The 12,475-nt window shown below is 42.7% G+C and overlaps 1 protein-coding gene across 1 annotated transcript in view; it reads right to left on the reverse strand.

Annotated features, from left to right (window-relative positions):
* sec24d (SEC24 homolog D, COPII coat complex component) overlaps positions 1–12,475 on the reverse strand; it is a 47,771-nt gene that overhangs the window by 3,561 nt on the left and 31,735 nt on the right. Inside the window, exons 14-20 of the mRNA XM_079491634.1 lie at positions 11,974–12,090; positions 9,896–10,066; positions 7,424–7,520; positions 5,094–5,239; positions 3,350–3,488; positions 1,719–1,837; positions 943–1,122 (exon numbers count right to left, since the gene is read on the reverse strand). Coding sequence (XP_079347760.1) covers positions 943–1,122; positions 1,719–1,837; positions 3,350–3,488; positions 5,094–5,239; positions 7,424–7,520; positions 9,896–10,066; positions 11,974–12,090 — 969 coding nt within the window. The remainder of the gene's footprint in view (positions 1–942; positions 1,123–1,718; positions 1,838–3,349; positions 3,489–5,093; positions 5,240–7,423; positions 7,521–9,895; positions 10,067–11,973; positions 12,091–12,475) is intronic.

Genomic DNA, 12,475 nt, shown 5'->3' on the forward strand with positions numbered 1-12,475 from the left:
TTATTCTTTTTTCTCCCATCTACACCAGTGGTTCCCAAACCTTTTCGTGTCAAGGACCCCCAAATCAACATTTATTAGGCCACGGACCCCCCATTTGAAAACATATGCCAGTGACCTCCGATAAGGGAGGATTTTTACGGCTCTAGCAGTGATTCTGAAACATATTAATTTCATGGACCCCCACTCCCCAGTTTGACACGCATTATGCTACGGACCCCCGATTTAATGGCATCTCTATCTCTGGGACCCCAATTTATATTGTAAAACCACTGTTAGTTTAACTCTGAGAGTTAAACTCTCTGAGTTACAGACCCATAAGGGTCCATTTGGTTCCCAACTATCTCAAATTGAGCTAGGTACCCCCTGGAACTCCCTCAAGTACCCCCGGACCCCACTTTGGGAACCATGACCTTTTTTTGCTTTTTACCCCCTTTGTCTCCCCAATTTAGTCCTACTGTGTTGTATCCTACTGACTCACTAGCAGTGTTGTTTTTGGCAGCAAATTTCTGTTTTAGTTTAGTCATAGTCTTTGGACTGAAACTTAATTTAGTTTTAGTCATATTTTAGTCACCCGGGTTGTTTTAGTGTTAGTCTAGTTTTAGTCTACTAAGTGCCATGTGATTTTAGTCGACTAAATCTACAGTTGATTTAGTCGACTAAAATGTATTTTGCACCCGGTGCCTCACCAGCAGGGCCAAATTAGCCATTGGGCCGTGGCTCAGGGGCCCTTGGCTCTCAGGGGCCCTCCAGGGAAACTGGATTGAGGCCCTGAAAAAGGGCTCCTGGGTACCTTCATTGGCTGTTGATTGTGTTCAATTTAGGTAAAAAAGATGATAAAAAAACCCCCAGTAAAATCCAGAAAACCCCCCAAAAAGTTGTTGGGGCCCCCAAAAAATATACTGGCCCCGGGGCCCTCGTGGGGGTTAATCCGTCCCCGCTCACCAGTGGGACGAGGCGTGGATAGAGCAGCAGCTGTGTCTCTTCTACTCCCATGCCCAGGACGGACAGCCTCTGCAGGGCTCTCTCGTCCGTACAGAGCTCTGTGCTGCCCACTAGTGGACACGTCTTCATCAGACTGTTCATGTAGACCGGGAACACCTTCATGGCATCAGGCAGGATCAACTGCACACGCACACACACACACACACACACGCACACACACACGCACACACACGCACACACACACACCCGTATTACTTTTAAATTCATGTATAATGCACAACCTTGTCATACGACAGAATATATTGTATTTCAACTGGAAACACCACATTTGTGTTGTAGTCATGATGTAATGCCAGTGCAACATGAATTTAGGGCTGCAGCTGTTGATCATCTTCTGAGAGATAATTCTATTGACTACTTTATAGATTAATTGTAATAAAAAAAGGGAAAAAAAGCATTCATAATGCATTAACAGTTTAACGGTTAAACTGTTAATGGATTATGATTTTTTTTTTTATTATTAAAACTTTAACCCATTTTGACCTGACGTCAAAAAAATAAAAAATAAAATCTTCTGAAAGAATATATATTCAAAGATGTGTGCCGCATTTTTACGATTATTCAAAAATAGCAGACCTACAAGCTCTGCTATGAGCTATGAGCTTGTAGATCTGCTATTTTTCAATAGCTAAAGTATAACATAATGCTTAGTTAAAACACCAAAAGGGGTTGCACCCAGAATGGGTTAAAAAAAGACCCTTGTGAAGTTGTGCTACCTGGCTGGCAGCAGAGGGACTGGCACAGTTCTTCCTGTAGCAGGCCAGCATGTGGGCGGTCTGGTTGACCAGGACCTCCCTCACGTTCTTTATTGGCTGGTTCAGGATGGCTCGGTAGGCTGAACGCACAAGGACAACAAAACAAAACAAACCTTGGTTAGTTTAGAATGGCGCGGTGGGCTGAATGCATAAGGACAACAAAACAAACCTTGGTTAGTTTAGAATGGCGCGGTGGGCTGAATGCATAAGGACAACAAAACAAAACAAACCTTAGGTTAGTTCAGGATGGCGCGGTAGGCTGAACGCACAAGGACAACAGAACAAACCTTAGGTTAGTTTAGGATGGCGTGGTGGGCGGGTGCAGTACTTAGTTTAGACAGTTTTTGGTTTAGACTAGTCATTGGTTAGACCAGTCATTAGTACTACAACCTATCTCAAACCCTCACCCTAACCTCCCACGGGGCAGCACACCTAAACCTAACCTTAACCCATGTCTAACCAATGACTAGTCTAAACTAAGTATGCACCCCGTGGTGGGCTGAATGCATAAGGACAATAGAAGGGAAAAAAACGAGCACTCAGTACTAAAATGCAGATTACCGGATGCACGGCTCACGAAAGAATCACTGTAAAAGAGAGAGATAGCCAGCACTCCAAAGTCCATTCAAGGTCCATTTATTGCATTGTGCAGAACGGACAAGCAAAACACGGACAAGCAACACACGGATGCGTTTCGGCTTCAAGCCTTAATCCTCAGCGTGTATCACTACACGCTGAGGAAGGCTTGACGCAAAGGCTTAAACAAAAGTGCTCTAAACAAAAGTCCATGGACCGTGCTGCCATATGACGTAATATCAAAAGCTAGATGTTGTATTGGAGGGGCTATAGTAGCACGTCCTCTCAAAAACAAAAAAAAAACTAAAAGAGAGGGATCAGTAAAAGAGCACCCTGGGCAAGACCTATACGCTGAAAAGACTATCAGCGGAAGTTGCGGGATTTTAGCGGAAGTATCGCCCAAGGAAATGACGTTGATGCTTTACAAATCCGTTTACATTCTCCGCGAATGAAACAAGTGTTGTGATTGGTCGGGAAAATATCGTATCCGTATCTGACGGATGTTCCGGAGGAGGATACGTCCGCCGATAGCTTCTCTGCCTTAGGCTTTTCTTTTCGCAGATAAGTAAGCCTGGGACCGAGGCTAGTAAAAGAGGGGGCTGTGGAGACCTGGCAGCACTCAGAGAGTGGTTGGTAGTACCGTGAGGAGAACGGAGGACAACCGGAGGTCAGTAAGTGCAGGTCTGTCACGTTCTGCATTACAGAACCAGGCCTAAGGTCTTGTACACTTTATGGGGCAACATATGGTTCTCATTTCCAACAATCATCCCTCTTTTTTATACTCATCAGCTTGATGACAGTAGATTACGTAGTGATTTATGATGCACACTCTGCAGAGGTCGAAATCATACCCCGCAGTATATCAGCTTAGGTGTGTCTGAGCTCAATTTCACAACTTTTCATTTTTTTCCCTAAATGAAGTGATCGGGGAAAAAATATGATCTTTTCTTTTCAGAGGCGCTGAACAGGAGCAGCCATGCGAGTGAGTGTGTGTGTAAGACGAGTGAGTGACTCACCTGACTTGGCGAAGAAGTTAATGAGGGAGTCTGTTTCGCAGCTCTTGTAGAGCTCCATCAGCTGGGAACTGCAGTTCAGACTCAGGTTGTGGATTCGGAGACGCCGATGCCCGCCGACGGACGTGTACAGCAAGGCACACTGGGAAAAAACACGAGGGCAGAGGTTAAGGCATCATTAGTACGGCAACCTTCCCCGTGTTTCTTCACTAGTCCGATCCAGAAGAACACAGTTTTCCGGCCACTGCTACAGAGCTGACAATGAGGTTATATCTTCCTTTCTTCTCTGGAGTCCTGCCTCAAAGCAGACCAGAGTTACTGTAGAAAACTGTGGTTCCCTGATGTCATAGCTAGGGACACATGCATCAGTAAGCAGGAACTGGGGATGGTAATGAAGGACCGGGAAGTCTGGCGTAATATTGTGAAATCCACGATCTCGAAAAATGATGATGAAGGCATCATTAGAAACACCCTGTGGGCTAAACTCTTCTTAACCCGTTTTAGACCTGAAGACGTTTCTACAAAATATGCCTTCTAAATCCTGACAGTTTTCTGATAAACCTCATGTTTCTATGTCAGTCGTTCTCAAACTATTTCATGTCAAGGACCCCCAGAAATATATGTATTTGGCCGCCGACCCCCCATCTGAAAAAACGATCCAGGGACCCCCTCCCCAGAAGTAAAGATATGAGCTAAAAACGTTTGCTTTGAAAGAATATATATTCAAAGATTTGAGTCACGATTTTTCAAAAAATAGCAGATCTACAAGGTCGTAGCGCGGCACCTTGTACATCTGCTATTTTTCAATAGCTAAAGTATAACATAGGCCTAATGCTTTTAAAACACCAAAAGGGATTAACTTCCCGCCCCAGAATGGGTTAACCCGATTGCACTTGGCCTTAATAAATGCTGGCAATGTAGTGGTTGTTAGATTGGCTGTTATCACCCCGACGTTCACCCCAGAATGAATAGGGACGCTAGGGTTCCAGCCAGGGCTTTTAAACTCATTTCTGGAGAGTGGAAATAACACGTCGTCCGTAATGGACACAGCATGTGGTTGTGGTTGTGTAATGGACGGTCCATTAGGTCCATTACACAACCACAAGTCCATTTTATGGACTGTGTGTGGAGGTCAGTGGTGGTCAGTAACTAAGCTACGTACGTTCACTTGAGTGCTGTACTCAGTGTACTGCATTGTATTAAAAGAAATTGACACACATTTCTCTCACTCCACTACATTTCTAATAGAAATATTGTACTATTAACTCCACTTCCACTTGAATTAACCACAGTAGTGAAAATAGCCGATCTACAAGTTCTACAAGTGCGAGCTTGCCATTTTCTGTATTTTTGAAAATGTCTGGGTTTTTGTTTTGTTTTGTTTTTCAAAACGACAATGGATTGATATTGAAAAGAAAGTGTTGTACAGTATTCTTTATTCTTCATTAGGATCCCCATTAGCTTTCCACAAAGTCAAAGTCATACGATTTATCACACGTGTTACCGCAGTGAAATTTGTTCTCCGCATTTGACCCATCTCTTGGAGCGGTGAGCTGCATCGCTCGGGAATCATTTGATTAGTTGATTTGACCCCTCCAATCCAACCATTTGATGCCGAGTGTCAAGCAGGGAGGCATTGGGTCCCATTTTTACAGTCTTTGGTATGACCCGGCCGGGGATCGAACCCCGACCTCCCAGTTTCAGGGCGGACACTCTAACCACAAGGCCACTGTCTGGTCCTCCTCACCTGTATGATGGCTCCGGCCTCCTCACTGAGAGTGTCGTCGTGCTTGAACTCCACGGTCACGGCCGCGTCACAGTCCACGGCCGCCATCTCCACGTCCGTGGTGTTGTTCATGTGGATGGCTCCGAAGAAGTCTGTGGCCCTGAAGCCTGGAAGAGGGAGAACAGCAACAGCACACATCACATCCCTGACGATCAGTAAAACATGTATTCACTAATAAATTCATTAAACTCATCACCCTCTTGCTTTCCATTTTTAACCCATTTAGGCCTGACATCGAAATTTAAATAATGTCTTCAAAATCCTGACAGTTTTCTGAAAAACCTCATGTTTCTGTATCAGTGGTGCTCAATATTTCATGTCAAGGACCCCAAAAATGTACCAGTAATATGCCTCCGCTCCCCCATCTGAAAATATGTTGTTCCAGGGACCTCCCCAGAAGCAAAGATTTGAGTTAAAATGTTCACTCTGTAATAATATATATTCAAAGATTTGAGGCACATTTTTTCACGATTTTTCAAAAATAGCAGACCTACAAGTTCGTACAAGCTACAAGCTCATAGCGCGGCACCGAGTGCCGCGCTATGAGCTTGTAGATCTGCTATTTTTCAATAGCTAAAGTATAACATAATGCTTTAAAACACCAAAAGGGGTTCCCGCCCAGAATGGGTTAACCAGTGTAACTGTAAAGTGGTATTGAATAAACAAAGATGGTACATTGGTTTGTGTAATTACAAGACAACTGCTTTCTTTCACATTTCTTTTGTGACACTGCCACATAAAATGTGTGAAATAATGTATTTCCTGTCCTTGTATGAGTATTGAAAGAAAATGAAGCATACTGGGGGTTAACAAGGGAATATATTGGTTGAAACTATGGTTGAATATTTAACACTGAAATGTAGTGTACGGAGAATATAATATATTGTGTTTTGTGTAGTTGAACCATGGTCATACATTTATTCTGTTGACACAATGACATAGTTTGGTCACAGGGGGAGCTGTGGGGCGAAAGCATGTGAGCAATAGTTCCAGGAATAGTTCCGATTCCAGGAAGTGAACTGCCAGGAAGCTATAAAGGAACAGGAAGTGAGGCGCCGAGCCGGGGTTCCATTTTGGGGCAGTTAGAAGAGTGTTTGGTGTGGTTGGTTGTCACTTGTTTGTCAAACACACTCTTTTCAAGCCAATACTAAGCAAATATCAGAACTTAACTCAAACCGATACGTAGTTTGACCGAAGAACTTAAGAAGAATTAAAGTTTGGTGGGACATTTCTGAGGCTTTGTGCTCTAAACAAACAAACCATCAGAGCTTGTGAACAAAGGAACCAGCAGAGGACTCCTGACTTAAAGGTGAGGAGGATATACCTTTTCTTTTTCCGGTAAGCAATGCACTGCCTTTTGGTTTTATAACTTTTTTTGGACTACTGTATTGAACAAAAGAGAGGATCTACAACATTCGGGATACTCTGATACTTGGATAACTTTTTTGGGATTATTTTTGGGATACTTTGACTCCTTAAAAGGGACATACTGTAGGAGGGGAAATTCTGAAGTGAAGTGAATATTTTCATTGACATTTTGAAGGGACATTGATTGACCAATTTAATTATTTTCGTTTGATCTACCTTTTAAACAAGATAAAGATATTGCAATTTAAGTTAAAAAACTTAAGTTAAACTCACCAACATTGCAGCTGTAGTCCAAGCTTGAATTATGGATAATTCAAGCTTGGACTACAGCTGCAATGTTGGTGAGTTGGTAAGTTTGTTTAGACAAGCAGATCGCAAACGCAAATTGGATGAATGGGGAGTCAATGGAGGGTATTGCAACTCTAGATTCATCCCATTATAAAAACATCTAGAGTTCCAAATTGCGGCTAAGCTATGCTGTGCTTACAGTATGCTGCACTGTACTGCAGTGGTTCCCAAACTTTTAAGGACCCCCAAATTGACACTAATTAGCCCCACGGACCCCCATTTGAAGAGATATGCCAGGGACCTCCATAAGAGAAGATCTTTACGGCTCTAGCATGATTCTCAACCCGTTTTATTTCAAGGACTGCCTGGTTTGATATGCATTAGTCTACGGACCCTCCGTTTAATGTCATTTTTTTTTATCTCCGAGACCCCCAATTTATATTGTAAAATCAATGTTAATTTAACTCTTGAGAGTGTACAAATGGAACCAAATGGACCAAGTAGGGTCCATTTGGTTCCATTTTGTACACTCTCAGAGTTCCAGTTCAATAAGGGTCCATTTGGCTCCTAACTATCATTTAGCTGGGGACCCCCTGGAACCCCCTCAAGGACCCCTAGGGGGTGCTGTACTGTACCTGTGCTGGTGCGAACACGCATTATGGCGTCAAATCCGATGTTCTTCTCCACGTCTTTCTGCAGGTCTCTTAGGAAATGCTCCCCATCCGTCTCCATCTGCATCACACCAAGTACAAGTCATGTAGTAGCAGATGGTGTGCATGCTTCATCCACCAGGGGGCAGTGTAGTCACTATTCACACAACTCAGGGAACACTTTTGATGCCCTTGTCAGGCAGAATTAGCCTGACACTCAAGCAGAAAACACAATATTTTCTTAATGGGTGTGGCTAGTGATTCAGGGCTGGAGCCAGGCTAAAATAGAATGGGATTTTCACCATGTGATGCATTTAATTTGAATAAGAGTAATTTAACCAAATAAACCTCAATGCCAACAAAGCCAGTCTTACATAACAGTAAGGGTAAAAGTAAGTAAAGCAAAAAATACTGCAATGTTTAGACAACTGAATCGGGATTTGTGGAACTAAACTGCTAATGTTCAGAACAGAACACTTTATTGCCCACAACGGGTTAGACTCAAGGAATGTCTGGCTCATGGTGCAGTGACAAATTCTTCAATTTATCATCAACTGATTTGATTGATTTGATTTGGGCCTATTGCTCAATGTGACTAAATTTGACTGAGGGGCTGCCATTGGATTTGAAATATTTGAAATATGTCATATGAAAGCAGGGAATCATAGCTTCAAATTGACATATTGGTTGTTCAGTTTGAACCACCAGTTTTGGAGATATGGCTTATAGAGTCTTGCAGAGAAACAGCGAGTTGAGAAAACAGGCTTGAAATGTTCACTTCTGTTGTCTCTAACATTACACCTATAGCTACATGTTTAAGCATTTATTTCATTATTTCAGCTCTGACACTTATTTCAGACATGCTCTAGTATGTGAAGAGTCTTCCTGTGCTATTAACCCATTTTGACCTGAGATCAGATTCTAAAAATGTCTTCTAAATCCTGACAGTTTTCTGAAAAAGCTATGTTTCTATGTCAGTCGTTCTTCGATTTTTCAAAAATAGCAGTAGCGCGCTATGAGCTTGTAGATCTGCTATTTTTCAATAGCTAAAGCATAACATAATGCTAACACCAAAAGGGGTTCCCGCCCCAAAATGGGTTAACTTATTTTGGGGGGGAAAATTAAAGTTTTTCTCCTCTGGTGAAAAGCTGGAGCTTGCGCGATGGCAGGCTCTCAGTCAAATCTGGTCATATTGATGTACGAGTTTAATATTCTCTGAGGCTCTAGTTCTTTACCACTGTTCGTTGGAACATTCCTTTGGGACAGAGCTACGGCTATCAGGGCTCAGAATTAACAGTGTCCTGTCAGTCTACGTTAACCCATTTAAACCTGGGAACGATTCTAATGTCTTCTAAATCCTGACAGTTTTCTGAAAAACCCATGTTTCTATGTCAGTGGTTCTCAAACTATTTCATGTCAAGGACCCCAAAAATTAAGAAATGTAGGCTAATTGGCCGCCAACTCCCATCTGAAAATATGTTGTTCCAGGGACTCCCCAGAAGCAAAGATTTGAGTTAAAAACATGAAAGAATTCAAAGATGTGCGCCACATTTTCACGATTTTTCAAAAATAGCAGATCTACAAGCTCATAGCGCGGCACTCGGTGCCGCGCTATGAGCTTGTAGATCTGCTATTTTTCAACAGCTAAAGCATAACACAATGCTTAGAACACCAAAAGGGGTTCCCGTACAGAATGGGTTAAAAAACGGAGTCGGGTATGGTAGAAATAAATCATGAAATCGGTGAATTACAGTTTGCTCCGTGCCGTAACTAATTAACCTCTATATATTTTGTGGGGAACGTAAATAGCCGATCTGTAAGTCGTAAAGCATGTCGCGCTGCGATGCAATGTGAGCTTGTAGATCTTTTCCGGCGAATGTTCGCCCATTATGACACGCCAAGAATAAGAACGCCCAGGGTTCATGTGGTTAACCCATTTAGGCCTGACGTCGAAATTAAAAAAATGTCTCCTAAATCCTGACAGTTTTCTGAAATGCCTCATGTTTCTGTATCAGTGGTGCTCAATATTTCATGTCAAGGACCCCAAAAATGATATGTATTTGGCCGCCGAGCCCTATCTGAAAATATGTTGTTCCAGGAACCTCCCCAGAAGCAAAGATTTGAGTTAAAAACTTTCGCTCTGAAAGAATATATATTCAAAGATTTGCGCCACACTTTCACGATTTTTCAAAAATAGCAGACCTACAAGCTTGTGCGCGTGTGCGTGCGGTGCATGCGTGCGACGTGCGTGCGCACATTAGTTTTAGTCGACAAAATCAACACTGCTGCAACTGCTGTTAATCCTAGACTGTGCGTGTGCTTGTAGACTGTCATCCTGTGTGTGACGTGTGCGTGCGACGTGCGTGCGTGCGTGCGTGCGTGCGTGCGTGCGTGCGTGCGTGCGTGCGTGCGTGCGTGCACGTGCATAGCATGCGCACACTTCACAGCCATATTTACCTGGAAGTTACTGTACTGGTAGACGGAGCCTCCAGTGTGCGAGCACACGTCGCCCATGGTTGCCAGGTCTGTGTACTGGCTGGGGAAGATAAACAGGTCCACGCAGCAGCCCTGGGCCACACAGTCCTTGGACAGCTGCTCATACACACCTTTCAGAGGCTGGAACAGAGTCTGAGGAGAACGACACACACAAACAATTAAGAACAGAGTCTGAGGAGAACGACACACACAAACAATTAAGAACAGAGTCTGAGGAGAACGACACACACAAACAATTAAGTCATCTGCAACTTTAAACCATTTAGGCCTGAAATACCCATGTTTCTGTATCAGTGGTGCTCAATATTTCATGTTAAGGACCCCAAAAATTATATGTAATTGGCCACCGACCCCCATCTGAAAATGTTGTTCCAGGAACCTCTCAGAAGTCAGAAGCAAATATTTGAGTTAAAAACCTTGGCTCTGAAAGAATATATATTCCCTGGGTCCCTGGAACAACATATTTTCAGATGGGGGTACGCGGCCAAATACAGATAATTCTGGGGGTCCTTGACATGGAAAAGGTTGACCACCACTGACATAGAAACACAGGTTTTTCAGAAAACTGTCAGGATTTAGAAGACATTTTTTCTAGAATCGTCCTGAGGTCTAAAGCTTTGGCGCTGTGTGAGCCTGGATAGAAACCTCCATCTGTGCGCTCGCATGCAAACAACTACTCTAGCTCATATCAACTTCAGATGTGATTTCACTGCTTTCCGACTCAAGAGACATTTTTGTAATATTAAACTACTATTCACTCGCACGATACATGTTTAAAAAATGAGCGCACAGCATCCAGTTGATTTTAGGAGAATCCTGCAGTCACACTCAAAGTCAATTTACACAAAATCTGAAAGTTACAGTGCCATTTTACACAAAAAAAATAATATATATATATATATATATATATATATATTTAAGACTAGCTCCACTAGAGGGCCCTAGAGTCTGTTCTGCTCTTAAAGAGTCTGTAAACAAGAAATGCCTTGTTGACTGACTGGACTATGAATGCACTGTCTATGGAAGTTCAAGTGTGCCCATAGGTGTGTATAGGGGATGGGATCACACCCTAGGGGATGGGATCACAGGATGTTTTAATTTACCTTTCCAATGGGATAATTACGGATATTACTGAGTTATACTCCCGAACTGTGGAGGGCAGCATTGCACTTAATTAGTTTGCAAGCCTGCCGGAAACTAAAAGAAGAAGAAGAAGAAGAAGAAGAAATGCCTTGTTTGGGCATTTCCTGCTTAGAACAGGTTTTTTTGTAGGCACTAAACATCTCTGTAGGCACTAAACAAACTCATTCATGACATGATTTTTTAAATCATTCTAATTAGGCTGGGTGGGTTCTAATAACATTAATATTAGACTGACAAATGTTGAATACACAATACTGCTTGTACACCTACTTCCTGTTTATATGCCTACTTCCTGTTTACAGCCACCTAGTAAGTATAGAGGGTTCAAGTGGTTCAACTGAAGTGATTATTGATAAATTCCAAATATTATCAAAGTATTCTGTGTCTCCGCTGGACTTGACCATGACAACTTTGAGAACCCTTGTCATAGAGTCCCACTGCTAGCGGAGCTAGAAACCATATTGGTATGTTAACCCATTTTGGGCGGGAATCCCTTTTGGTGTTTTAAGCATTATGTTATACTTTAGCTATTGAAAAATAGCAGATCTACAAGCTCATAGCGTGGAGTGCTGCGCTACGAGCTTGTAGGTCTGCTATTTTTTTTTTAATCGTGAAAATGTGGCGCAAATCTTTGAATATATATTCTTTCAGAGCGAACGTTAACTCAAATCTTTGCTTCTGGTGAGGTCGTCCCTGGAACAACATATTTTCAGATGGGTGGTCGGCGGCCAAATCCAGATATTTTTGGGGGTCCTTGACATGAAAAAGGTTGAGCACCACTGACATAGAAACATAGGGTTTTTCAGAAAACTGTGTATAGGATTTAGAAGACATTTGTAGAATCGACCTCAGGTCTAAAATGGGGTTAATTCTGGCGAGCAGAGCCACTGACTCACCTTCTCTTTGTCAGTGTTGACCAGCTTCTTGTCGTCCCTGTTCTTCAGCTTCCCAGGAGCCTCCGCCGTAGGAATGGAGGAGTGGAAAATGAAGAGCTTGCCACTGCACTCTGCTGCCTGGGGAACGCAGGAGGAGAAACACAACGACAGTATAAGTGCCTTGGAAAGGAAGAGGAAAAAGTAATGAGGTGTGGAGAAGGTTTTTCTTTTCTATCTTTGATCTCTAGTGTCTAACATTTTAAACCATTTTGGGCGGGAACCCCTTTTGGTGTTAGCATTATGTTATGCTTTAGCTATTGAAAAATAGCAGATCTACAAGCTCATAGCGCGCCACCGAGTGGCGCGCTACGAGCTTGTAGGTCTGCTATTTTTGAAGAATCGAAGAACTACTGACATAGAAGAAACATAGCTTTTTCAGAAAACTGTCAGGATGTAGAAGACATTTGTAGAATCGTTCCCATTGTCAAAATGGGTTAAGGAGTTCTAAATAATAGGCATAATT

The sequence above is a fragment of the Electrona antarctica genome (genome assembly GCF_951216825.1).
Source record: "Electrona antarctica genome assembly, chromosome: 21".
In the NCBI taxonomy this organism is placed as follows: Eukaryota; Metazoa; Chordata; class Actinopteri; order Myctophiformes; family Myctophidae; genus Electrona; species Electrona antarctica.